The sequence below is a fragment of the Sapajus apella genome, unplaced genomic scaffold (assembly GCF_009761245.1).
Source record: "Sapajus apella isolate SASKATOON/1434 unplaced genomic scaffold, GSC_monkey_1.0 scaffold72, whole genome shotgun sequence".
Classification (NCBI taxonomy): Eukaryota; Metazoa; Chordata; class Mammalia; order Primates; family Cebidae; genus Sapajus; species Sapajus apella.
The window spans coordinates 8,140,810-8,165,945 of record NW_022437012.1 but is presented as its reverse complement, the minus strand read 5'-3'; the positions used below and the strand labels follow the sequence as shown (position 1 = coordinate 8,165,945).

Genomic DNA, 25,136 nt, shown 5'->3' with positions numbered 1-25,136 from the left:
ATGACACTAAATAATTTTTAACTTGTATGTCTTATGTTGCTTTTATAACATGCATAAGCATAGGAACTAAAACTTTAACACTTTCATTTATGAGTTGATGATTAGAAAGGAGCTGCAAGTGGAGTTTATAGTATAGGCTTCTGAGAAATTAGAAACTGAGACTTTTAATTATACATCTTTGAATAAATGTGATTGGGCTATTCCCGTGGCTGAGTTCTTCCTTTATACAGTAATACCCACTGCCAGTAATACCCATTTTCCTTCACAGACTTCTGCTCATTCCAAGTCAAGGCTACATTTTTAAAGGCTGTAATACATATTATTTTTGAAATAAATGCATTCTTAATTAATGACACGGCCTCCAGAGATTCAGGGGTGAAATCTTAGTTATAGATTAGGTACTCCATGCCTGAATAGTCACATGTGTGACCTCAATTCAGTGGTGGCTGCAGTAGACTCCATGATGAAACGCTGTCATTATAACAAATTGAACAGAAACCACAAGCCTTGAATTGTTTCATAAGAAGCAATCAGAAGGAGATTGTTCTGATCTTGCTGCTAATATCCACTGCACCAGGTTTCTAAGGGCTCTATGCTTTTTGGTTTTGTTTTGAGGTGGAGTCTCATCCTGTCGCCCAGGCTGGAGTATAATGGTGCGATCTTGGCTCATGGCAACCTCCAATTCCTGGGTTCAAGTGATCCTCTTGCCTCAGCCTCCCTAGTAACTGGGATGGTTTGCCTGCTGAACCTTTTCTAACCTGCAAAGCCTTTCAACATTTTGTAGACAAGTGATCTAAGAACAGTTTGCCTTAGGGTCTTGAAAAGGGGCTTCTATAGACATATATACATAATTATGCAGATGTTTTTGGCAGCACAGACTAGAGGGGGGTGGATGGCGGGAAGCTCAGCTTTCACTGTATTTGGACCTATTGTTATTATTTCTGAATGTCTCCCCTACCTCCTTTCCTAAACTTGTAAAAGGTTGATGAAAGTTGATATGTGATTCCGCATACATGTCCTCATTTAGGAAAAGGCAGTACCCAAAAGCAGAATGAAGCAGAGCCAAGGCCTCAGACATGCTCACCATTTGGATATGCTGAAGACCCAATGGCAAGCCAACTCCTTCCAGTCTGGGGGAGTGAAGATACTGCCTCCGGGACCCAGGTGAGGGGTTGGGGGAAGTGAAGGGTGCCATCCACCTGTTGGTCCTGATTGTAAAAATTGTACTTTTAAAACACTTTTGTGATAGATTTTACTTTAAATGAAGTTTTCTCTTGGTTTATTGAATAAGGCCTAGGGTTCATCCTTTTCCCTGCCTTATTAAGAAATACTGGGGGTTCTTGGGACACTTTTATTATGAAGAATCAAAGTGCTTCTGAAATGCACCCAGATTCTTGGGTATGGATGCACTCCCCTGATTAGATATTGTGGGAGGGCATTCACTCTCCTAAGCCATGAAGGGACCATTGGAATGATGTTTTTTTCTATTTTTTCATTATCTCAGTAATTATTTTAACCTTTACCTTGTTCTTATGAAACAGGGAAAGCAGGTCTAATTCTGTTGTTTTTAGGGATGGCTAATCAGAGGCTCTGCGTGGTCAAAGGACTTGCTATCAGTGAGCCCTGAATTTCATTTTTGCTGTGGGTTCTGCATCTGCCCTGAGATGACACACATAGGACTCCTGATGGGTGACTGGCTCAGGGACCCCTTGCTCATCCCTAGTGGGGGTTATGTGGTATCCCCTCCTGTTTGCCCCTTCCAGCAGGTTACTCTGCCCATGGCCTGACTATTCACCATTTCTCCACTTGTCCTGGGGCTGGCCCACTGCAGCATCTGCTGCGGTCCCTGGTGGTGAGAAAGGTGGAGGAAGATACGTGGATCATTTTCCAGAACTTCCTGGCCCTTCCTTGGCCCTTCCCACTTCTGCTGCCCTCAGCTCTCCCAGGCCTGGTATCAAGAGCCCCGGTTGCTATTCTTACTAGAGTTTCTGCCCAACTATGATGATGAGATACCCAGATTCACTCACATCTGAGGTCCCCCTCACTCAGTGTGCCCAAGCCATGTTTCAGCCTTGAGCATCTGCCTCGGTGTGGAAGGGGACGATGGGTCAGTAGGGGAGGAGATCCTCTGGGCCCACAGCCTTGATTTCCAGTGGGGAACACCAGAGTCCTGCTGGACTGTGTTCAGGATCCAGGGGAAAGTTACTGTGGAGCTGAGACTGGAACTGAGCCCTCTAAAGTCCAGAGCAGCACCCAGGATGGCTGCCTTCACAGGACGTGGGTCCAAGAGGCAAAGGAGGAAACTGCTGTATTCTGCCATGCCTTAAGTCAAACACAGGAAATCAGGGCTCCTCTAAATCAGTGCTTCCCAAACCTGAGCAGGCATCAGAACCACCTGAACGGCTATACTCTTGTCACCCACGTCCACTTATGTCTGATTTGGCATATACGGAGTGAGGCGTACACATTTCTAACAAATCCCCAGGTGATGCTGATGCCACTGGTCTATGGAACACACTTTGCACAGAACAATTGAGAAAACCGAGAGCTGTCAAATTGAGAAAACCATAACAGTCACCCAGAGTTGGAGAGGAGAAAAGCAGTTCAGGAACAGCAGTTGGTGACAATGGCAAAGGAGTTTGAATAATTCCAAGAAAGGAAAAAGGAAAAAACAGCTACTCTTCCTGACCCAGCAGGGCCCTGCACTCCTCACGTAACATACACATCCACCAGTAGACACACCTCTCTACGATTCCCTTCCCCATCGTCCTGCACTGGCCCCATGCACTGGAGGTCCCTGAAACTCAGAACCCTGCTTCGCCAACTGCCAGGCAGGTAAAGTTTCAAGCAAGAATTAGCTCTATATTTCTAGTACCCGACAGGATGCCTGATTCAGTTAGATTTTATTGAATGGAGCTATGAAAGGATGTACCTCATCATGCCCAGACAATGTTACTGGGTCCTTTTGGAGCTCTGGACACAGGTTCCCCAGCACTACAGTCACTGGGTTTGTCTTCCTTCATGGACTTAGTCCTTGCTAGACTACTGGTCTCTCCAGCATTAAGCTCTCCATCCCTAGAACCTAGCATACTGCTTGGCACAGAGTAGGTACTTAGTAAACACTGTTGAATGGGAGGGTGGCTAAATAAATGAATGAAGGAGTAAAGGAAATTAGTGCTTGAATTTATAACCGCAGATAAGTGAGTTTACATCCTAAAATGTGTTTTTATAACCCAACCAATGACACCCTTCCAAACAAACTTCAGAGACCCATCTAATGCATCTGTACTGGAACTGTCTGGCACAGATGGTGAATAATAGGCTCTAACAGGACAGTCTACAAACAGAAAAGTCTCCCAGATAACCTGGATTCAACACATAGGAGTTGCACTCCTGGATCCAGTATTCTGCTTATGTGCACACAGCGGAATGTTGTTCATACAGCATCAACTGCCTCAGCAATTCCTGAATACAGCATCATTGTCACACCAGTGACATCCTTAGGGGACAGGGTCAGGTGATATGTGCATGTGAGCAAGAGGGGAAACTGGGTCCCTCAGCTCATGAACTGTCAGCAGATTTGAGGACTACGTAGGGTCAGCAATTGCTGACTTTCCTAAAGGCTACTGTCCTTTTGGGAACTGAAAGAAAATTATAAATTAGGCAAACATTTATTCTTTTGTTCCCAAGGTGAATTGTTTATTACCTTCTGATACTTGGAAGCCAGTGATGAGATCAGTTAAATAAATATGCCATTAGCTTTGGAACAGCAGCTCATAATAGGCACTTGAAAAAAATAAGACCCTATAAAGAAGTATACAAAATGCAGAACAGGTAACCGTGGGGACTTTCCTGAGCCTGAGACAAAGGCAGAGCACCATCAACGGCTTCATTATTGCAGGCCTATTTCTGCAGCTCTGGTAATTGAGTAGACAGCATCAGCTCCTCAGAGGCAGAAGAAACCAGCAATCCAGAGTTGCTCTGGAGTGGGCGGTGGGCTGGGCAGTGGGAACGGAATTCGGTGCACACAGTGACAGCCAAATGTGAACTGTGTCACATCCTCACAGGATGCTCTTGTGGGCTGGGCAGTGGGAACGGAATTCATTGTGTAATGACAGCCAAATGTGAACTGTGTCACATCCTCACAGGATGTTCTGCCCCGTTTTGATTTGTATGAATAATCTTAACAGTCTCATATTACTCATTTAGGACAAGGTACCCAGAATGTGTACATACTCTGCCAGCGGTGGCAGTAATAGTGACAGTGTCCCGGACTATGGAGATAATGGTTTTGGAGCTGGAAGGGGACAGTTAGTGAAAGCACTGAAGAGCGCTGCCCCAGGTAACAACCGGCGAGCTTGCTGGCCTTGCAGGCTCCTCTCTCTGGGAAGCCGCTGATTATACCTTTCACTGTGCTCGGCCCCCACCCTCTTTGATTTTATGTTTTTTCTTCCTGTCTCTCCTGAGATCTAATTTTCTGGTACGTACAGAAGGTTGTCTTTGCGCATCCATTTGTTTTCTGGTGTAATCTTCATGATATTGCAGTGCAGTCTATAAGGACTTTATTTCTGAATCCAGCATCTCTAAAACAGCCTCCAATTGAGTTATCTCAATAATGAAGGAATGACTATAAAGATAACTTTGTTCTTAATTATATACTCTGGCAAGTTAAATCATCTGGTGAGCCGTGGATGGAGTTTTCTAGGCTTTCTGCTAACATCATGCTGTGTAGCCCTGGACCTGTTAGCTGTGCCATTATGAACAGGTCTGTTTGTGAGGTTGAAGCTCCCTCGCTATATTTTTCTTTGAGCCAGAATTGGCAGTAGAAAAATTATTATCCCTAGGCATTTAAAAATATGTCTATTCAGATGGCACTTCCTTACAGATATAAGAGGGCAGACAAATCCCTAACACAAAATGTGATCTGGGCTCTGAAATGAACTAGAATTTCTTCTAATTTATTCTGGATTGTCAGAAATATTTTAATGACGCAATGGAGAGCCATTCTTTTTCTGCTAATCAACTTTTTTTCTCAAATACTAATTTATAAATTATGTAATGAAATCATAATTTTATTTTTTTAAAACAAGGCTGGTACGTTTAGGAAAAAAACATAATCTAGCAGTCCTGTCTGTTTCCAGTTATCAGAGAATCTTGGTATTTGCACTGGGGAAAGGAGGCTGAGAGTAAGAAGGGCTCATTAATCTGAATCACCACTTTGTCCCTTGCTTCTTATAAGTCATCAGAGAGGTAGGATTGATGGTTGAATCATACGAAGGTTTACCAAGAAGAAAGTGGTGAATACCCCCGATATTTTAGTTGGTTGTTTTCCACGTTGGCTCTTTGTGATTCATCGGTGTCCCTCTGACTGTGACAGATGAAGGGGAAGGGGAGGCCACTGTCATGGCGCTTACCCAGTGAAGATGCTCAGGATGATGCCAGCTCCTAATCCATGCCCTACCCTTGAGCCCATCGTGAGTCCTCAGTGAATAGCCTCACCTCACCAACCCTCAGTTGCACACCCAGGAACAGTATCCAGGGCCCCTTTCAGCTCTCAAACTCTCTCCATTCTTTATTGAACAAAGGTTTGTTGGTTTCCTCTGAGCCAGTTTTCCAGCAGTGAGTAAATGGACAAAGATCCCTGCCAGAGAGTAAACAATAGATATCATAAACAAGTAAATGTGCATAGTTTGTTCAAAGGAGATGACTGCTATGGAAAAGAGAAAGTCAGGCAGAGAAAGGGAGAGTGAGAAAGCTGGCAGTTGGAGGAGAAGTTGAAATTGAAGTGGAATAGTCACAAGGAAGCTCTCTGAGAAAGCAGCTTTTGAGCAGAGAGAGCTGAAGCAGGAGAGTGAGTGAGCCCGGAAGGGCACTCCCAGTGGAGAGAACAATGAGTGGGGTAGACTTGAAGCTGAGTAGCCTCTGGAGTCCAGGAGGCAGGAGGCTCAGATGTTGCTGCAGAGAGAGCAACCTGATAGATGAGAAGGGGCCAGAAACCCTGGAACCCTGTATGCCTTTCTGAGGACTAACCCCTACTCTAAGAGACATGCACAGGGAATTTGAATGACTTAAAGCCCAGGAGTGGCATGACACGCAAAGTTTAAAAAGGATCCCTCTGGCTGCCGTATTGAGAAAACTGAAGAAGCAGGATCAATTAAGAGATTGTTACAGGTATCCAGACCAGAGATGTTGATAGCTTGGACCAGGATGGTTGCAATCCACAATCCACACAGTGACCAGCACCGGCTAAGAGACCTCCCTCAATGATGGAAGTGCTTTATGTCTGCACACATGGCTGTTAAGCACCTGAAACACAGCCACTGCAAGGAAGGGACTGAATTTTTTAATGTAATTTTTGCTCCAATTTTCCTAAAAGTTCTCATTTGGGCCATTCCTTCTTTTCCTTTTTTTTTTTTTTTTTGGTTGAAATTTTAATTAATTTAAATGTAAATATGAGTAGTCACATGTGGCTCACACAACACGGGGAGTGAGAATGGTCTGATTCCAAATCTAATTAAAACTACCACCTGACTCAGACAAGGCATGGTGGCTCGTGCCTGTTATCCCAGCAGTTCGGGACAGTGAGGCAAGAGAATAGCTTGAGGCCAGGAGTTGGAGACCAGCCTAGGCAACACAGTGAGACCCTGTCTTTACAAAGTTGTTGTTGTTTTTTTTTTTTTTAATAAGACGGGTGTGGTGGCACACACCTGTAGTCCCAACTACTTGGGAGGCTGAGGCGGGAGGATAGCTTGAGCCCCCGAGATTAAGGCTACAGTGAGCCATGGTTGCACCACTGCACTATAGCCTGGGTGACACAGCAAAACCCTGTCTCGAAAAACAAAAATAAAACACAATACGATTCACTGGTAGACTGGAAAAAAAAGGAGGGTCAAGGATGACTCCAAGCTTTGGCTCTGAGAAGGGCTGCATTTGCCCTTGCCTTCTGCCAAATGAAATGGGGAGTTCTGTGTGGACATGCTAGGTTTGGGTGCCCATTAAGCCTACAAGTGGAAGAGGTGAGTAGGTGGGAGGTTGGGAGAGTCTGGGGCTCATGTAAATTAGAGTTTCATCAGCACATCCACCGCATTTAAAGCTGTGTGTTCAAGTGCAATGAGGAATGGAGGGAGTGTAGACCAAGAGAAGACTAGGTCCTCCCACCTCCTCTCCATCATGGAGAAGAGGAAGACACAGTGAAGGGGGAGGAGGGCTGGGGAACATGACGTCTTAGAAGTCAAGTGAGGAAGGTATGCCAAGGAGGAAACTCATGATTCTGTCTGTTGCTTGTTACTAAAAAGAGGCATGCAATCTTCAGTTCTGTCCTGCCCCTCCCTCTGCTAGTGGGGTTCCAGTGTAGAGAGCAGAAGTAGGCACAAAGGGGGAGGATGGTCTAAGTGTCCTGAAAAAGGAGACAAGATTTAAGACAAATTCTGGCTGCAAATGAGAGAGTACCTGGGTACGAGTGCACTTACCTTAGGGCCCATGTTTCAGCATCGCAGACCTGTCTGCATGAGTTGTACAAGGCAATCAAGAATCCACGCTAGGTTGTGGCTCTGGGTGACCTAATGATGAACAGTCAACTTACTGCTTGAATTTTTTTTTTAATCCTTCTGCCAAATGAAGTGAGTCCCAGCCTGAATATTTTTCTGTCAACCCACTTTGCTCATCCTATTTCCTCCAACCAGATCAAACCCCTCTTTGAAAAGGAACAGATTTATTTTATTCTATTGCTTTAGCTGATGGGAAAGTGGTGTTTCTTGGGAGGCGTTGAGGTCTTAGAAGGAGCACAAACAGCAAGACAGTCTTTCCCTCCACCAAGGTGCCTACAACCTACCTTTAAAAAAGGATGTGTTGGCCAGGCGCGGTGGCTCACGCCTGGAATCCCAGCACTTTGGGAGGCCGAGGCGGGTGGATCACGAGGTCAGGAGATCGAGACCAGCCTGGCCAACATGGTGAAACCTTGTGTCTACTAAAAATACAACAAATTAGCTGGGTGTGGTGGTGCATGCCTGTAGTCCCAGCTACTTGGGAGGCTGAGGCAGGAGAATCACTTGAACCCAGGAGTCGGAAGTTGTAGTGAGGCGAGATTGCGCCACTGCACTCCAGCCTGGGTGACAGAGCAAGACTCCCTCTAAAAAAAAGAGAGAGAATGTGTTGCCAGAAATCTGTCCTCGCACACCCAGACAGCCAGCCACAGGTCAGCCCCAGCTGTGGCAGTGCTGCCAGGAAGGGAAAATGTTCTGTGCAGACAGCTGGCATGGCTGTGGGTGTGTGCTAGCTTCCAATGAACCCTGGAAAGGGGCATTAAGGATGGAGGCAGCACCATTAACTTTCCAAATGTTGGCAAAGGTGGTATAAAAAGAAAATAGAAACAGGAGAAAAACAATAACAGGAGGACATGCCTTGAGTGTCTGGTGGAGATTTTATTCCCCCTGAGTCAGCGTTTCCTTCCTTTCATCACATGTGCCTGTGAAAGGGAGATTGGCCGTCCCACCCCAGAGGCCCTTTTGAAATAACAACGTTCTGTAATAGAGGTCCCCAACCTGCAGGGTGGAATTCATCAGTAGATCGTGAAGCCTTATTGGATGTTTGCCAAGATAGTTGCCCTTTTTCATTTTTCAAACGTACCCTTTCTCCTTGGCTCCCTGAAATTTCCTTTTTTTTTTTTTTTTGAGACAGTATCTCCGTCACCCAGGCTGGATGGAGTACAGTGGTGCGATCTTGGCTCACTGCAACCTCCACCTCCCAGATTCAAGCAACTCTCCTGCCTCAGCCTCCTTAGTAGCTGAGATTACAGATGCGCCACCATGCCTGGCTAATTTTCGTATTTTTTTAAGCAGGTTTCATTATGTTGGCCAGGCTGGTCTCAAACTGCTGACCTCAGGTGATCCTCCTGCCTCGGCCTCCCAAAGTGCTGGGATTACAGGCGTGAGCCACCATGCCAGGCCAGTTCCCTGAAATTTCCCTCGGGCAGGAGAGGACATTTGATAGTGGCAGTTGGTCCTCCACAGCTTCCAGGAAGCTTACAGAGGCTGCTGCCTGTCCCCTGTGCCCTCTCACCACCCACTCCCGCTGGCCCCAGCTCCTACCCTAGCTGCTCACCCTGTTAGTCACAGCATGGCTGGGAACCCACTCTTCAAAACAGGGTGGGCTGTGTCCCCATATTCCCTGGAAGCTTTGTTTGCCTCACACTGAATGTGGCTAAAGAAGCCTGCCTCCCAAAATCTTTCCTCTGGGCTTATAACACACTAAAATAAATGCGTAACTTTTCTTTCGTGGTTGGTTCTTCAGCTTCACTCTGAAAAATGTTTAGGAAGTCTAGTTGTTAGCACAGTCAGCTGTGGGGGCAGGATTTAGGAGCTGGGTAGGTGGCCCAGCGGTGGAGTAGCAGACAGAAGTGATGTTGTGGCTTCGTTCACAGAGCCACCCGCTCTAATTTACCAAGTTGGGCATAAGAAACATTCCTGCCGTTTTCCCGCAGGCAGGGCCTTGGAGAAGGCATGTGCAGGGGACAACAGTGGAAAGGAGAAGGAGCAAGCAAGCAGATTGTTGGATGGGGAGAAGACCTAGTGCAGCCCCAACCTCTAGATGAAGGGAGAAAGGGGAGTCTCACCCGCACCCACTGGCCCTGGCTAGTAAAAAGTAAAATAACAATCCCTAGGCAAGACGGATCTCCCAAGCTTCTGCTTCATCTGACTGGCTGTATGTCACCAATCACCAACCCAGCCAGGCACCCCAAGAATAAACATCCAAATGGAGACCTCTCTTTTTTTCTCTGGAAATCTGCTGTGCCTCCCAGGTTCCTGTCTTCATGGAGTGTCTCACCATCCTTGTAGGTGTACAAACTATGAAGCAAGGAGTCACCCTGGACTCTTCCCCTTTCGCGGTGCACACTCTGGCCATCCCAAGGTCTGCTGCCTCCTCTCTTAGAGGCTTTTCAGGTCTGCCTCTGTCCCAGTCACCCGAGAACTGCCTTGACCCTTGCCCCCATCTGACCCATACACCCTGCTGCCTCCCTTTGTCCCCAGACCCTATCAACCTGCTGCCAGTCTCATGCCCCTTAAATGCATTGTCCTCATGACCACCAAAGTGCCCTCCCTGAAATTCAGAAACCCACCATGCTGTTTCTTTGCTGGGAACTTTTCAAGGGTTGTCCGTCACCCACACAGTCCACTCTCCCAGGTACAGACATCTCTCCAAAATCACCAAGTGGTACGCATTAAATATGTACAGCTTTTTGTCTGTCAATTATACCCCAACAAAGTGGTTTTGAAAATAGCAACTTCAAGAACAAGGAGAGGTCCCAGTTGTCCTTTTGCCCTGGAGCTATGCTGGGAGGATCTGAGAGCAGAACCAGGAACCTCAGGCTTGTTGGCCTCTTAGTGGGAACGGTAAGGCAATACAGAGTTAAATCCCCGCGTTAGCATGGGAGTGCGCTCTTTGTTGCATCTCTTTCCTCTGCCACGTTTCTATAGAATTTATTCTGTGCTTATTCTTCATTGAACTCATTTGTACTCTTAATACTGCACAGCCAAATCATTCCGATTTCAGCCTATTGGATCCAATATAACTGCTCCTGCTATGGGCCAGATGTTTTTTTTCCTAAGTTTCTCTTATGTATTCCTCATTGAGAACTTTATAAAAGAGACATTTTGTCTTGATTTTACATTTTACAGATGAGAAAACTGAGCACCACCCAGCTAACAGTAATTTGCTCAAGGTTCATAGTTAAATTTACTTAATAGAATCTAAAATGATTTGGATTCTTGTGCCCTTTCAGGAAAAGGACCAAGTCAAGTGTTTCCTCAACAGTCAGACCTAGCATGAAATCTGATACTCAGTAAATATCTGAATATGGAATAAATGAATGTCTGACTCCCAAGCCATATTTATTAATGCTGTTTTAAGGTATATCTGTAGTAAGGGTCTGAGTTATTTCTGTTAAAATAATACTTCTTGCACAAAATAAAGTTTAAAATATTTTGAATGACACATTTTAAATTTTATTTTACTTAAAAAAAAAATTCAGTCTCCTCCTCTTACAAGGCTCACAAAGCCCACCTTGGTCTTACTTCTCCAGCCTCACTTTTTTCCGTTTCTTGGCTTCCACTTTATGTGTTGTTGAGATGCCTGTCAAGTCCTGAACACATAATGCTGTTGGGGGCTTCCAAGCTTTTGCTTATATGGTCTGGCCACCCTGGAATTGCTTTCATACTAACTCCCTTCTGCTGTAACCTTTCATTTAACCCCCATTTCATCTTTAAGGTTCAGTTCAGACTTTACCTCCTATAGGAAGTCTTCCAAGATGCTCTTTCATCAGCCACACCCAAAGCCCTGTTACTTCTCCTTGTCTGTTTCCCTGTAAGACCCTGTATCTCTTTCATTTCCACTTGATATTATATCTATTACTTTGCACGTTGAACTCCCTCATGAGTGCCAAGATTGCTGGTCATTCATGCTCTGAACTTAGCAGGGGACATGGCACACCCTAGGTCTTTAATAAATGTGTGTGAAATAAAAATGCAGCCCACTCACTGCACTGATTATGATCTTGGGTAGCCTGTTGTGCACACATTTATTGTCTATATGAGCTTTTCCTTGCCCAGAGAAAGGAAGACCCAGCACAGCTACCTGCAGGGAGAAACACAATAAGGGCATTTCTTCTTCTTTGAGGACAGTGCTAGAGAAAATGTTGAATCCATTTGTCCAATTTTTCTCGAGGATATAAACTTTTAGTTTACTCTTCAATGATGAAACTTCATGGAGGCTGTTACAGGTATCTCAAAATCCTTTTGTTTTGTTTTGCTTTGCTTTGCTTTCTCTAAATAGTCTCATGCCTCCTGGCTTGATTCTCATAGACTCTGTCCCAAATTGGGAATTATTGTCACAGAGAACCACTCTTATTGATAAGTGTGTATCATATCCCTGTTATGAAAGAGAGAAGTAAAGGTTGAAAACCTTTGCTCTTCCAACATCAATTTCCAATATGAATTTGCTGTCCTTGTGAATTTCTAAGGAGAACTGAGTAGTAGATGGGTAGCACATCCTAGTGCTAGAGGATAGAAGGAGTGAAAGCAAAAGAGAGACTTGACTTCTACACCAGTTTATTTGGTTTGTTCAGCTCCTACTGTGTCCAGGCCCCTGCCAGACACTAGGGAGTAGGGAAGGTTCATGACACAGCCCTGCCGTAGGTGCTTATAATCAGACACACAGACTGAAACAAAGCTTCCAAGACAGAAGGTAATCCAATGCTCAAAACCATTGTTTTATAGTGCCTAGTGCCATATTGTTGGCCACTCAGAGTAAGGAACCAGAATTCCTAGTTCTTTTTGGTTTTTGTGAAATTATGTCTTCAAATAAAACCTCACTAGGATCTATAGATCACCACCACAAGGGGCTGACTTTCCAGCATGCCCCCCTCAAAATGTAGCGGTCAGGTAAAATATGGAAAACTTTGGCACTGGGGTCCCCCCAGCCACTTGATGATGCTCAGCTAATCAAGCCCCAGTTTCCTGAACAAGAAGTGCATTTTCTTCACTTGAAGGTGACTACATTCAGCAAATTACAAAGAGCCAGGGCAGTTGAGTTAAAAAAAAACAGTTGGTTTTACGGTAATTAGAAAAACAAGGAAACGATGACCATGGGACAATATTGAAGGGACACTGAGGGATAACAGCTCTAGTTCCTGGTTAACTCCTCAGCTTGGATATTTAGAGATTCACAACTAATTATGCAGAGATGATGAATTTTAAAAATGCTGCCATCCTGCCTTCTCAAGGCCAAGGACTTTGGCTATTAATAGAGCAATCAGATCTTGCTATATTATAGAAAATTCACACAAAGTTGCATCTATTTTAAAGCATTCATCTGGCACATTACTTAAAGATGACAAATTTCTGTATAATATGCAAAATCAGCATTGGGTTAAACGAAATCCAAATTTGTTATAATTACTCTAAGTTCCCCCAGAGAAACCTATTGTATAAAATGAACACTACAGGTAAGAGTTATCTTTAATCCTTCCTGGAACTTCTGTCTTATTAGGTCATTTTAAAGGTTTGCTTTTTTTTTTTTTTTTTTTTTTTGACAAGCCCATTCCATCTCGAAGCGAATGGACACATGCAATGGGACACAAGGGACTTGTGTCCCAGTATTACACTTTCCTGGATGACAAATGGAAAGTACGGACCGTGACAAGCAGGCTGCTCTGAGACCCTTGCCAGAGCCAGGGGTCTCAAATTTCTCTTAGTCACCATTTATCCAGCATCAGAAAATCCACAGCCCTTTCAGCTATGCACATTAGATTTGCACTACACTGAGTTTTGGGGGTGTTTGTGAAGAGACGTGTCATAAACGATAACACAACAAACAAAAAACCCAACCAGCTTCTAAAATTCACATGGTCAACAGCTAGCCATCAGAAACAACCCACTGTGCCCTCAGACAGGCTTGAAAAGGGAAGCTGCGGTGTGACCTGCATTTAATTATTTAAGCTGCATATTACGAGACCCTTAAGAAAGCAAATGTCATGATGGACAGAATGAGTTTACCCTCCTGTCGAAAGAGCAGTGTGCTGCAGCGAAGCCGTCGCTCAAGTAAATTGGACTGCGGGCTACAGTGGAGATGGAGACCAAGCCTGGGGACCCTAATGAGACATTCTGAGGGAAGAGATATCCCCCAGAGTTTGTCACCCTTTGATGGGCATTACCCCCCATTACCACAGCGCCCCCAGTGTTACCCCCCCTCAAGTTCAAATGTGTTACAGCCCAACACATTTAAAAAGGAGCTTGCACAGTGGAATTTCAAAGCAAAAGACAAATCCTCAGTTGAAGTGGAATAGGTAAAGGGAGAAAAAGGATACTTAATGCTGTGCCAATTAGCAAGCTTTGGCTGCCAGGGCTGAAAGAAAGTGAGGCAACAGAACTAGGCAACGGTGCTAAATAAATACACACCGTATTAGATGCTGCTTCACTTGTGAAAATGTATGTGTCTCCTCCACTTCATGTTGGGGGAGAAGAATTAAATCTAACTTGGTAGGGGATGGGAGAAGAGTGGTTCCGAAGGCCACTGACATTTCTGAGCATGTTTGAGGTTGGCGTTTTTGTAGAGGTTTACTCATAATCTCAGTAATACATCAAGCGTTCACAATGGATCATCTCACCAGTGCGACTGTGCCTCTCCATCCCCCAGGCGACATTCAGCAGATGTCTGGAGACATTTTGAATTGTCACAACTCAGAGGGGATAGGGGATACTAATCTGTTCTGCAGAGTCCAGGGATGAGGCTAAACACCTCACAATGCACAGGACAGCCCCCAACCACAGAAGGATAACGGGTACAAAATGTCTGTAGTGACAAGAAGCAGCCAGGAAAAGATTAACCTTGGGTATTAGAAGTGTTCATTGGGAGGGAGAAGCTGTCAAATGCTTGTGCCAAAATATGACAGCAGGCAGACACCCCTGCCTGCCCAGCAGGTGCTCCAGGACCAGGCCCAGGCCCAAGGCCAGATACCTAATTTGGTGGTTAATACCGCTTCATCCCAAGGGCTTTGAAAGGGAAGTTCGTGCTCCTGTCTGGGACTTTTGGACTTGGCTGTTGATCCCTCCACGTTGCCTTTGTCAGAGTGTGTTAGGGAGAGGCTGACGGTCTGAAGTGGTAACACAGAGCACGGATTATTCGACGCTGCTACACATTAAGTCTCTTACTAGTATTTCAGCTCTGTCTCTCTTAGAGAACGTGTGCCCTGAGGAGGCAGAAATCCTTTACAGACTTGAAAGTTACCTGAGGACAGTTAATCCTCATGTTGTTCTAGTGAAGTAGGTAAATTGCAATTAGATGGAAAAATGGTGGAAAAAAAATGTAGTCAACAGGTGTTTGGGTTTCCTTGGAGACCTTACAGTTTCATATTTGGCTTAAAAGCACATAAAAACATTAGAAAGAGCCCCTTGCCAGAACTCTTCCTACTGAATGGTCAAACCAGACACGGAAGATTAACAATCATCTGTGGAATGAAAATACTGGGGTCAGTAGAAGGAACTCTCTTGAAGAATGAGGTAGGTGGGGAAAAGAAAGGGCTCAGTATTCAGGAAAAGTTTCTGTAGAGGTAACTATTATCATGTGCAGGAGGAAATAGCAATATGCAAACCTTTCAGGTATGGGGGAAGAAGGACAGATATATTCTAATTACTTCTTCTCAGACTTTTAAGGATCAAGAGAGAGGCCATTTCAAACATTCTTTCAAACTGCTGCTTCTTAACTAGCCAGAAACCTAGAGATATACACTTATTATACAACAAAGGAGATGACCTTGGGAAAAACCAGGACAAATGTCAAGCATTATTCACCATATTATACAGTGGGCTCCTCTGTGAACCTCCTGAAACCTAGAAACCCAAAGCCATGAGCCCTTTGGTGGATGTGCTAGAAATACCCATAACTGGGAGCTAACATACCTGGGTTTCAGCACTGGCTGTGTCATTAACTGATTTTTTTTTTTTTTGAGACAGAGTCTTACTCTTTCACCCAGACCAGAGTGCACTGGTGCAGTCTTCACTCATTGCAGCCTCTGCCTCCCTGGTTCAAGTGATTCTCCTGCCTCAGCCTCCCAAGTAGCTGGGATTACAGGCCCACCACCACACCTGGCTAATATTTTATATTTTTTAGTAGAGATGAGTTTTCATCATGTTGGTGAGTCTGGTCTGAACTCCTGACCTCAGGTGATCCACCCGCCTCGGCTTCCCAAAGTGCTGGCATTACAGGTCTGAGCCACTGTGCCTGGCATTAAACTGACTTTTTGATTCCATCTACCACGTAATGTCCACCTTGCCTCCTTCTCATGGGTATTTCAGATATGACATTAGGTGTGGCAAAGCCTTCAATCTGAAGAATTCTAATAAATGTGAGGATTGTATATGAAATGGACCAATACAAAGAACAATTTCTGGAATTGAAGGTCGAGGATGTGAGAGGGAGGGAGGGGAACCCAGGGACCTTAAAAGCTATAGACTAAAATAATGTGAAGCTAAAGCCTCAGAAAGGTAAATTTCCCTCGTAAATTAGCCACGGATATACAATTTCATTAAGAGAAATATCACATTATCTTCAGCTGTGGTTAAAATTCAGTCTAAAGGAGAAAGAGCTGATTAAACCTTCCTAAAACAAGCGTAGTAGCATTCTCCTTTCTTATTATTTGCTTTCACAATAAGCAGTAATATGCCAAGCTATCACTCAGCATCATCATTTTCAGATTCAATTACATGGAAACCAGAAATATGGCGAGGTTGGATCAGGTGGGGGGATGTTTCAGTTTTAATTAGAACAGGATTTTATTATAAATGAATAAAGCAACACACTCTTTAAGGAATTTAATTAGAAAAAGAGATGGCATCCTTTACATTGGCCAACCTGGCTCTCGATCTTGTGCAGGCAGAGAGGAGGTTCGTGGTTGGTTTCCAGCTTTCCCTAGTCAGCTTGCTTCTCTGTTTGCAAATCCCCCAGAAGCATCATACAGAATGTTTCTTCTTCTACTCTCAACTTTTTCACGGTAAATAAGAGTTCTTTTATTTTTTGTTTGGCCCTGTCTCTCTTATGAAGTAGTCTATTACTTTGTCCCTTTTTATTCTGTAATGTTTCTTTCCGGGATATCTCCTGGTGTCTTCCTGAGTTTTATTAGGAATCTTCAGAAGGCAAGGCTACAGGATCAGTATTTTTTAGGGACGACCTGCCAACAGCATTTATTGCACCACAGTGCCCCATGAAATCTTTGAGATGTGTGGAAGAACCCAAATACCCATCTTGGAGTAGGCATGTGTCTTCTTGGACTGTAACTTACTTGGTGATCTTCAGCAAATGTCTTATTTCCCCTCTTTGGGAAGAGGTGTCTCCCAGATACTGCCCAGCTTGACGTTTCGTCACTCTGTGAACAAATGCTGTAGTGATTAGGAAGTAAAGCTTCATGCTTCAGTATTCAGCAGCCTCTGCTATGTGGAGAGGTTCTCAGAGCTTTTCTCAGGTATCATTTTCAAAATTTGACTTTGTTGTTTTGAACATAGAATTCTCTCCTCTATCTCTGTGCCCCTAGCTTCATATAGGTAACCATTCTTACTGATTTTTTTTTTTGGTTAATCTTCCCAGTCTTTCATTAAACAACGCAAAGAAATGCAAATTTCTTATTCAAAAGGAAGTACACTGTGTACACTATCCTGCCTCTTGTTTTGTTTTGCTGTCTCCCACTTAATACATCCTGGAGATCATTCCATATCAGTGCACAGTTTCCTTGTTCTTTTTTCCGGCTACATTGTGTGGCTGTACCATAATTCACTTAACTTGTCTTCTGTGGCTATCTATAGAATCGATTACTAGCAGTTGTATTGTTGATCTGGATCTGGGTGTGTGCTCCTCCTCTGTGATCCTGTAGCACCTTGGTTTCACCCTGACCATCAAATTGCTGTTGTTCTCTGCTGCTTGTCCCTTAACAGCAGAGATCATGGTGTTTCATACTGAATCTTTGGCACATGGCAAGTGCTTACTGATCCCTACTGAAATGCTGGGTGAATGAATGGCCTGTGACCCCCGAGTTTGAATGCCAACATGGCTCTAAGCAAAAGGAATGAAGTAGCTAGAATATCTTCCTGGAGGGGGCTTTGAGATGAGTCTTGAAGAATCAGGTTTAGGTGGGCATAAAGGCGAAGGGAGTTTCTCTGAGGGGCAAGTGAGTAAATCAGGGAATGAAGAGAGGGTCAGAAGAGAGTAGTGACATCCTGTGACTGCCAGTGTTTGCCCACAGCTGGTTAGCAGAACAGAGGTCATACAGTTCTATGAGGGTAGTTGATAATATAAATGTTTGGTACCAACTGGCAATGGGTGTGATCTGTGTGTGCCAGTGAATTTGAGAGATGAGTAGAGGACCAGCCCAGAACACAGATGATGAGCAAGCCTAGATTTGTAAACCTGAGTCTGTCCTGCAGCCTTCGCCCAAAAACCACGACACCAAAATACTTGCCTTTTTATTCCTGTTTATTCTCCCCGTTTCTAATAACCTAGAGACATTATGTTGAAAAAGAGCATAGAAGTTATCCTTTCTACCATCCCTATCAGTGGAATGTCAGCTCAATGGAGATGGAAGAAAAGGATGTAGAGAGGGAGGGAAGGAGGAGTCTCCCTTATCCTATCCTTATTTGGCCTCTACTTAGACCTCTCCATTGAATGGTAATTAGGGGATTCACTATTTTACATGCCAGCCTATTCCACGGAGAGTAACTCTGGTTGTTAAAACTTTTTTTCTGATTGAGTTTTTCTACACCATACTCTGTGGTGAGGGAAGGGGAAAGGAGGGTCTGTCTGGGTTTCACAGTATTACACAGCTGGGGATAATAGGGTATTTTTGGGAGATGAGTAAAGACTACACTCGTACTCAGGAGAATAACATGAAATTCAAAACTCTCTTTGATACGCAACTCAGTATTTGCTAAGAAGGTGAATGAATGAATGAGGCAACCAGATATACTACTAGAAAATGTTCACAAAGGTTTTGAAGTCAAAGAAACTTGAATTAATATCTATAATGTTGGATCACTGAGCTTTTCTGTGCCTCGGATTCGCACCCACAAAATGATGATAATACCTAATCGCAGGATTTTAACCAGACAGCATATGCCACATGCCTTTTTGAAAGGTGCTCTTTTGATGCTGGCTATGATATTATTATAAAGGAATTTACCAAGAAAGGCTCAGTGAGGTGTAGCACTGGTGTAATGCAGTAACCGAAGCCTGGAAGGGAATCAACCCAGACATTTTTCTTTTACCTTAAAGATAGTAATGGAAAGTTTTCAGACAGAAAGAGGAAGCAGGAAGGATGGATAGGTGATCTGTATTCTAGTATCTACTGGGCTCACCCTCATGTTCACTATTGTAGAACACTACCATGTTTCTGGACACTTAAACAACAGGAAGACAGAGGGTTTAGTTTTGCTCATGCTTACATCACCAGTGCCTAGAACAGTGCCCAGCACATGGAGGTACCTAACAAACATTTGTCGAATTAGTGAAAGGCACTGATCCTGAAATAAATCATTCTCTTCATTCAAAACTCATCTGGATTTTCAGAACAAAGCATAAATGAACCAATATTTCTGGTACCTTTCTCAAATGTTATAAAAAAATGGATTTTTTTTTAAATTGTCACTTCAGCACCATAAAATGTCTCTTTAGTTCTCCTGAGAGTGCAAAGTTCCCTCACTTAATACAGTCAAATTCCAAATGTTATTCAGTATAATACCAGCTGGATCATAAGATGAATGAAATTATGGGCTAAAACAGCTCTTTAAGTTCTGCATTTGTTGAAGAAGAAAAAGCTAAATGAGTTTAATTCTTTGGTCCCAGAGTGAGATGATATTTAGCCTAGATAATACTCCTGGATTTACAACTAACTATGTCAAATTATACTTTTCCTTCCCCGACCCTTCTTTACATTGACTGCTCAAATGTGCCATGCCGCTGAGCATTATTTTTAAAAAGAAACTGGATAATGGCTTTGGGGAGTGGGAAGAGTGTTCTACCTTTTCAGAACACAATGCCTTAGGTTTAAGAACACCTGTTTTAAGAATTACCTTTAAGAGGAAGGTTTATATGTGAGATTCTATGAAAGGGATATGTACTTCTAAAAGAATCTACAATCAATGTCGAGTTAGAGTGGTGATGATAGGCATTCTTGTCTTGTTGCTGATATTTAAAGGGAATACTTCCAATGTTTATCCGTTTAGGAGGATGATGTTTGTTGTCACTAATTTGTTTTTAGTTTTGTTTTGGTGTAGATTAACTTTATCAGGTTGTGGAAGCTGTCTTTAAGCCTCATTAACTAAGAAGGTTTTTTTAAGAATCACGTAGACATGTTGAATTTATCAAAAGTTATATATGTGTCGTTTGAGATGATCATATGGTTTTTGCCTTTAATGCCTTAAGTGAAAGATATTTCTATATTTTAAAAATTATACCAGTCTTACATCCTTAAGATAAACCTTATATAAGCTATATTTTTGTAAGCAATGGTAAACTTAGTCAGCTAATGTCATATTTAAAACTTTTGTATCTATATTCATTTGTTAACAAATTTTATTTTTTATTATTAACCATTTTAATAAATGAGTAGACATGAGTCAGTGAAATTATTTTCTTGTGTTTTGTCTTGCACTTTGATGTCAAAACAATACTGATCTCATAAAATGAATGGGAAGTATTCCCTATTTTTCTGTTCTTTATACGTTGTATAAGTTAGAATGATCTAGCCGTTGAATTTGTGCAAAACTTTGTTAATATATCAGGGCTTGTTGTTTTGTTTGTAGGAAGATGGTTAGCGACTTTCATTACTAGTTCATTACTATTTGTAATACTTCTCAGGCTTTCTATTGCATTGTCTGTCAATTCTGATAAACTATATAAATTGTATAGGAATGTGTCCCTTTTGTCTGTTTTCATGTTTATTGACATAAACCACCTGATTGGGTTTGCTTATTATCTTTTTGGTCTCTATTATATCCGTGGTTATTTGTCCTTTTTATTAATAATATTGTTTATCCTTTCTCTTGTTTTAAGTCTTCCTAGTGGTTTGCCGATTTCGTCTTTTCCAGAAACCAACTTTTAATTTGGCTGAAGGCATTGTTTCTGGCCCTCCTACCACCACCCCATTTTGTTAACTTTTGTTGTTTTTATCATCCTCTTCTTTCACCTTTGGTTCACTTATGTTATCTTATTCTTCTTTTAACCATTCAGAAAGATGCGAAGCTTGTTCATTTTGATGTTTCTGTTTTTCTATCTCCTGTCTTTTTTTTTTCTTTTTTGTGCTCGAGTGTTTTTGTTTTGGATTTTTAAAACTTTTTTTTTATTCCACTTGCTTTTGGTTTGGTGGGTGGGGGGGGGTGGTTTAGCTATTATGATATGACCATAGAAAATCCAAAATAATTTATAGACAGTTACTAGAAATAATATGAAAGTTTTGCAAGGTGACTGAATATAAGATCAATATAAAAATGTTAATTGCATATTTATATTACAGTAATAATAAACTTTTTAAAAGTCTTCTGGCCTGAAGGAAGAGAAGGAAAGGATCCTTAAATCAGATGCAAAAAGCATTAACATTCCTTGAAAATTAAGAGCTTCTATTCATTAATGGACACCCTAGAGAAAATTAAAAGCCAAAATACAAACCAAAAAAGGCATTGGTATTACATACAGCCAACAAAGATTAGCACCATGTATATAATAATCTACGGACTAAGAAGAAGACAACAATATAATGGGAAAAGGGCAAAGCATAAGAAGACATTCTAAAGAATAGAAAGCAAAGATCAGTAATAAACACGTGAAGCACTCTGCAGTCAGCAGGTGGCAAAGCCAGCTGGCCTTGTGTCCTTTCCTTCAGGATGGCGAGCTTCCCCCCACCTCAGTCAGGTCTGGAGATGCCATCCAGGAGCCAGGACCTGGAGTCAGAAACTTTAGGAACCTACCTGTTGCTCTCTTCTACTGTGGCTCAGCTGGCACCCAAGCTACTAGACAAAGCCCTTCCCGCTCTTACCTCTCCTTTCCACAAACCAAGGAGTCCCTCCCCTTGGACAGCACAGTTGGGAATGTGCTGGGTCACACCTGAAGCTGGTACAACTGAGTCTCACCTAAGGCCTGTGGCAAGTACTACCTGAGTACCACAGGTGTTCATTCAGGGCCTACTGGCTCTTGAGTCAGCTTATAGTGAATGCTGCCAGGGCTAGGACTCCTCAGGGAAATTGGCTCCCCTCTAGCCCAGGGCAGGTGCAGAAATGGCATTTAAGAGCCAAGCCTGGAATCAACGACCATAAGAGCCTGCTTTGTGCTCTACCCCACTGTGGCCAAGCTGTCCCTAGGCTGCAGGACAAAGTCTCCTTTACTCTTCCCTCTCTTTTTCTCAAGCAGAAGAATCCTTCCTCATGGCTATCTCAGCTGGGAATGTGCTGGGTTACACACGAAGCTTGTACATCCCTCAGTCTCACCTAAGGCCCATGGCAAGTACTGCCTGCATACTGCTGCTGTATTTTCAGAGCCCAGGGGCTCTTTAGTTAGAAGGTAATTAATCCGGCCAGGACTGGGTCAGTGCCTTTAAGACAGAGGGTTCCCTTCAGTATCATCGATGGTATGGCTAGAAATGTCTGGGAGCTGGGGCCTAGAAAGGGGGTCTTAGGACTCTGCCTGGTGCCTGTTCCTGCTGTGGCTGAGGAGGTGTCTAAGGTGCAAGACAAAGTCCTCTTTACTCTTCTCTCTCCTCTCCTCAAGTGGAAGAAAGCAGTCTCTCCCAGAACTATAGGGATCCATATTCTAGGATCTCCTGGGCTCACCCTCACGTTAACTATTGTAGAACACTGCCATGTTTCTGGACATTTAAACATAAAGACAGGGTATTTGGTTTTGCCCACACTTACAATACCAGTGCCTAGAACAGTGCCCGGCACACGGGAGGTACCTAACAAACATTTTGTTGAATGAGTGAAAGGCACTGGTCCTGGGGTTGGGGGAGGGTGATGTAAGCACTCCATAGGCCACCCCAGCTGGTGTCTCAGTAGATCGCATGACCCCACAGTCAACTGGCTCCAAGCCTAGCACAGCCCCAGAACTTGCCCTGGAGTTACAGTCCTTGTGTCCCAGACTTCCATTCAAGTTTGTATAGACCCCCAGAGCACATTAGCCCACAAGGCTTGTAGGAACTCAGATTCTGACCACTGGGATGATTGATTTCCCTCTGGCTAAGGCTGGTCTATATGCTCCCCCTGTAGGCACCAGCTGAGTTCTGCCTTGTGCTGCTTTCTGCTGTGACAGTGCAACACTGAGTGAAAAGTCCTTCCACAGTCTCTGTACTTTCCCTCCCACAAGAGCACAGATTCTCCACACAGTGCAGCTGCCAGGGGATGGGGAGGGGTGGTGTCGGTGATCAAGACTGTCTTTCCATACTCTTCAGTGCCCCTTTCAGTGATATGAAGTTGAAACCAGGGACTGTGATTGCTCACCTCATTTTTGGTTCTTACGAACATGTCTTTTTATGTGGACTGTTGTTCAATTTGGTGTTCCTACAGGAGGACAATGGGTGGAGGCATCTATTCGTCCATCTTGCTTCATCTCCAGCGTCTTATGTTCTTTTTAGGCCAGAGTTACTATCAGAGAGTATTATGCTTAAGTGCCATAATGTGCCATTCTTCCTTTGTTTCCTCTTGTCTTTCCTTCTTCCTCAGTGTTTTGTTTATGTTTTTGTGCAACCTCCCTCTCCTCATTTGTGACACCTGCTTTCCACATTACTTATTCATTCTTTTATGTTATATCAGACCCTGGGAAGCAGCCATCTCACAGCTAGGACCAAGAGTATAATTGCATAGAAAGGACCCTGGCCAAAAAACCAAAAGAACACAGATTTCATAGTCCAGATATCCCATCTAGGGAGGTCAGCTAAGAAGGCCAAAATAGACAAGCAGATCGCACACACTTAGACAAGCAAGAAGCTCCGTGATTGGGTGATGATAGGTAATGCAGGAGGAGCTAATATAGATGACATAGACCACATGGGATCAGCCCAAAGAACCTGAGCTCAAGGCAGAAGGTTAGAAGGGAAGAATTAAGACTTTACACAGTACAACCTATCATTGTTCAGATGAGAACACCAAGGTCAGTCAGTGATTTAGCCAGTAGTAAACATAAGTCTCCCTTTTCTCGGATCCAGCCTCCTTCCATCAGCAGAACTGAGAAGATGGCCCAGAGCAGTGAGTTTTTTACTCAGCCAGTGGTCCAAGGGCTTTCTTATTCCTTTTGCTTCAGTATCATCCATCTTAGTGGAAGATGGGCTTGATCCCGGGAAACCGAACAGGAACACCTGACTCTATCAGAGGAAAGGACAGACAGAGAAGGAGTATGTAAGCTCCTCCCAACACTTCTTTCATTCAGGAAAAAAAACATTTTAAAAAATGTGTGTGTGTGTATATGTGTGTGTATAATGTATATATTTGTATATGTGCATACACATGTACGTTTTATTTATATATTTTGTACATATATAAATATCTGTCTCCATATATATGCTTATTATGTATTAATACATACATATACACATATACAAGAGGAAAAGCAGTATAAACTGGACACTAGAATGAAATCTTCTGGACAAAAGACCTAGAATCTAGACCCAGTTCTGTCATTCTGTAAAAATATGGAGAAATCACTAATCTTCTCTGGACCTTGAGGTCCTTAGGTTGTAAAATGGGAGTGTTGGACTAGATGAATTCTAAGGTCCTTTCTAGCTGTCACAATCTTCATGTTAAAATGTAGGCTTCGAATATTTTAAAGGCATGCTCTTGGGTCTTTTTTTTGTTTTTCATTGTTTTTTTTTGTTTTTTTTTTTTTCATTTTCTCCCAATATTTCCCACATGGAGGTGAACACTTCATGATTCAAAATTTGATGCCGCTGGGGCTTTGCATAGCAACTTAGAGTTTAAACCCGACTAGACTTTTAAATGTAAATTATGATTATGAAAGAGTTTTCAAGGGGAAAAAAGAGATGAAATATATCAAATGACACTGATAGGTCAAGTCGCATAAGAACTGAGAATTAACCTTTAGCGTAATAGGGAGTCATTGGAGATCTTGACAGGAGACTTAGTAGTAGAATGATAGCAGTAGTCTGATTAGAGAAGGATCAAGTGACAGTAGGAAGAGCGGAGTTGGAGATGGTAAGTATATATACATCTTTCAGGATTTTTGCTATAAAAAGGTATAGATACATGGGGTCTCTGGAGAGGATTTTATTTTTAAGGATTGGAGAAATTATCACACATCTGCTGATGGAAATAATCCATCAGAGAGAGAAAAAAACTAATGATGTAAGAGATGAGAACAAGTGGAAGGGCTACCCTTAGATAGAAACATGCTCTATCCAGTGTGAGCAGAGGGGAGGACAACATATGGGCAGATGCTGTTAGACATGGATGGAACCTTGTCAGAATTCTCTTCTGATTTCTTCTATTCTGAGAGATAGAGAAAGCAAGATTGTCAACTGGGAGTTAAGTATAAGTTAGGAGGCACTGCAGCTTTGAAGAAAGAGAGAAAATGTGAAATAGTCTGGTAAAGAAGAAGAGGGA

The 25,136-nt window shown here is 43.1% G+C and overlaps 1 protein-coding gene across 7 annotated transcripts in view; it reads left to right on the top strand.

Annotated features, from left to right (window-relative positions):
- Positions 1-25,136, top strand: part of NCKAP5 (NCK associated protein 5) — a 976,754-nt gene that overhangs the window by 917,471 nt on the left and 34,147 nt on the right. For 6 of the 7 annotated variants that reach the window (XM_032250728.1, XM_032250729.1, XM_032250730.1 and 3 more), the window contains one exon: positions 1,028-1,164. In XM_032250728.1, the coding sequence (XP_032106619.1) occupies positions 1,028-1,164 (137 nt within the window). Of the gene's footprint in view, positions 1-1,027; positions 1,165-4,209; positions 4,343-25,136 lie in introns of all 7 variants that reach the window. The other variant, XM_032250731.1, reaches the window with a different exon arrangement.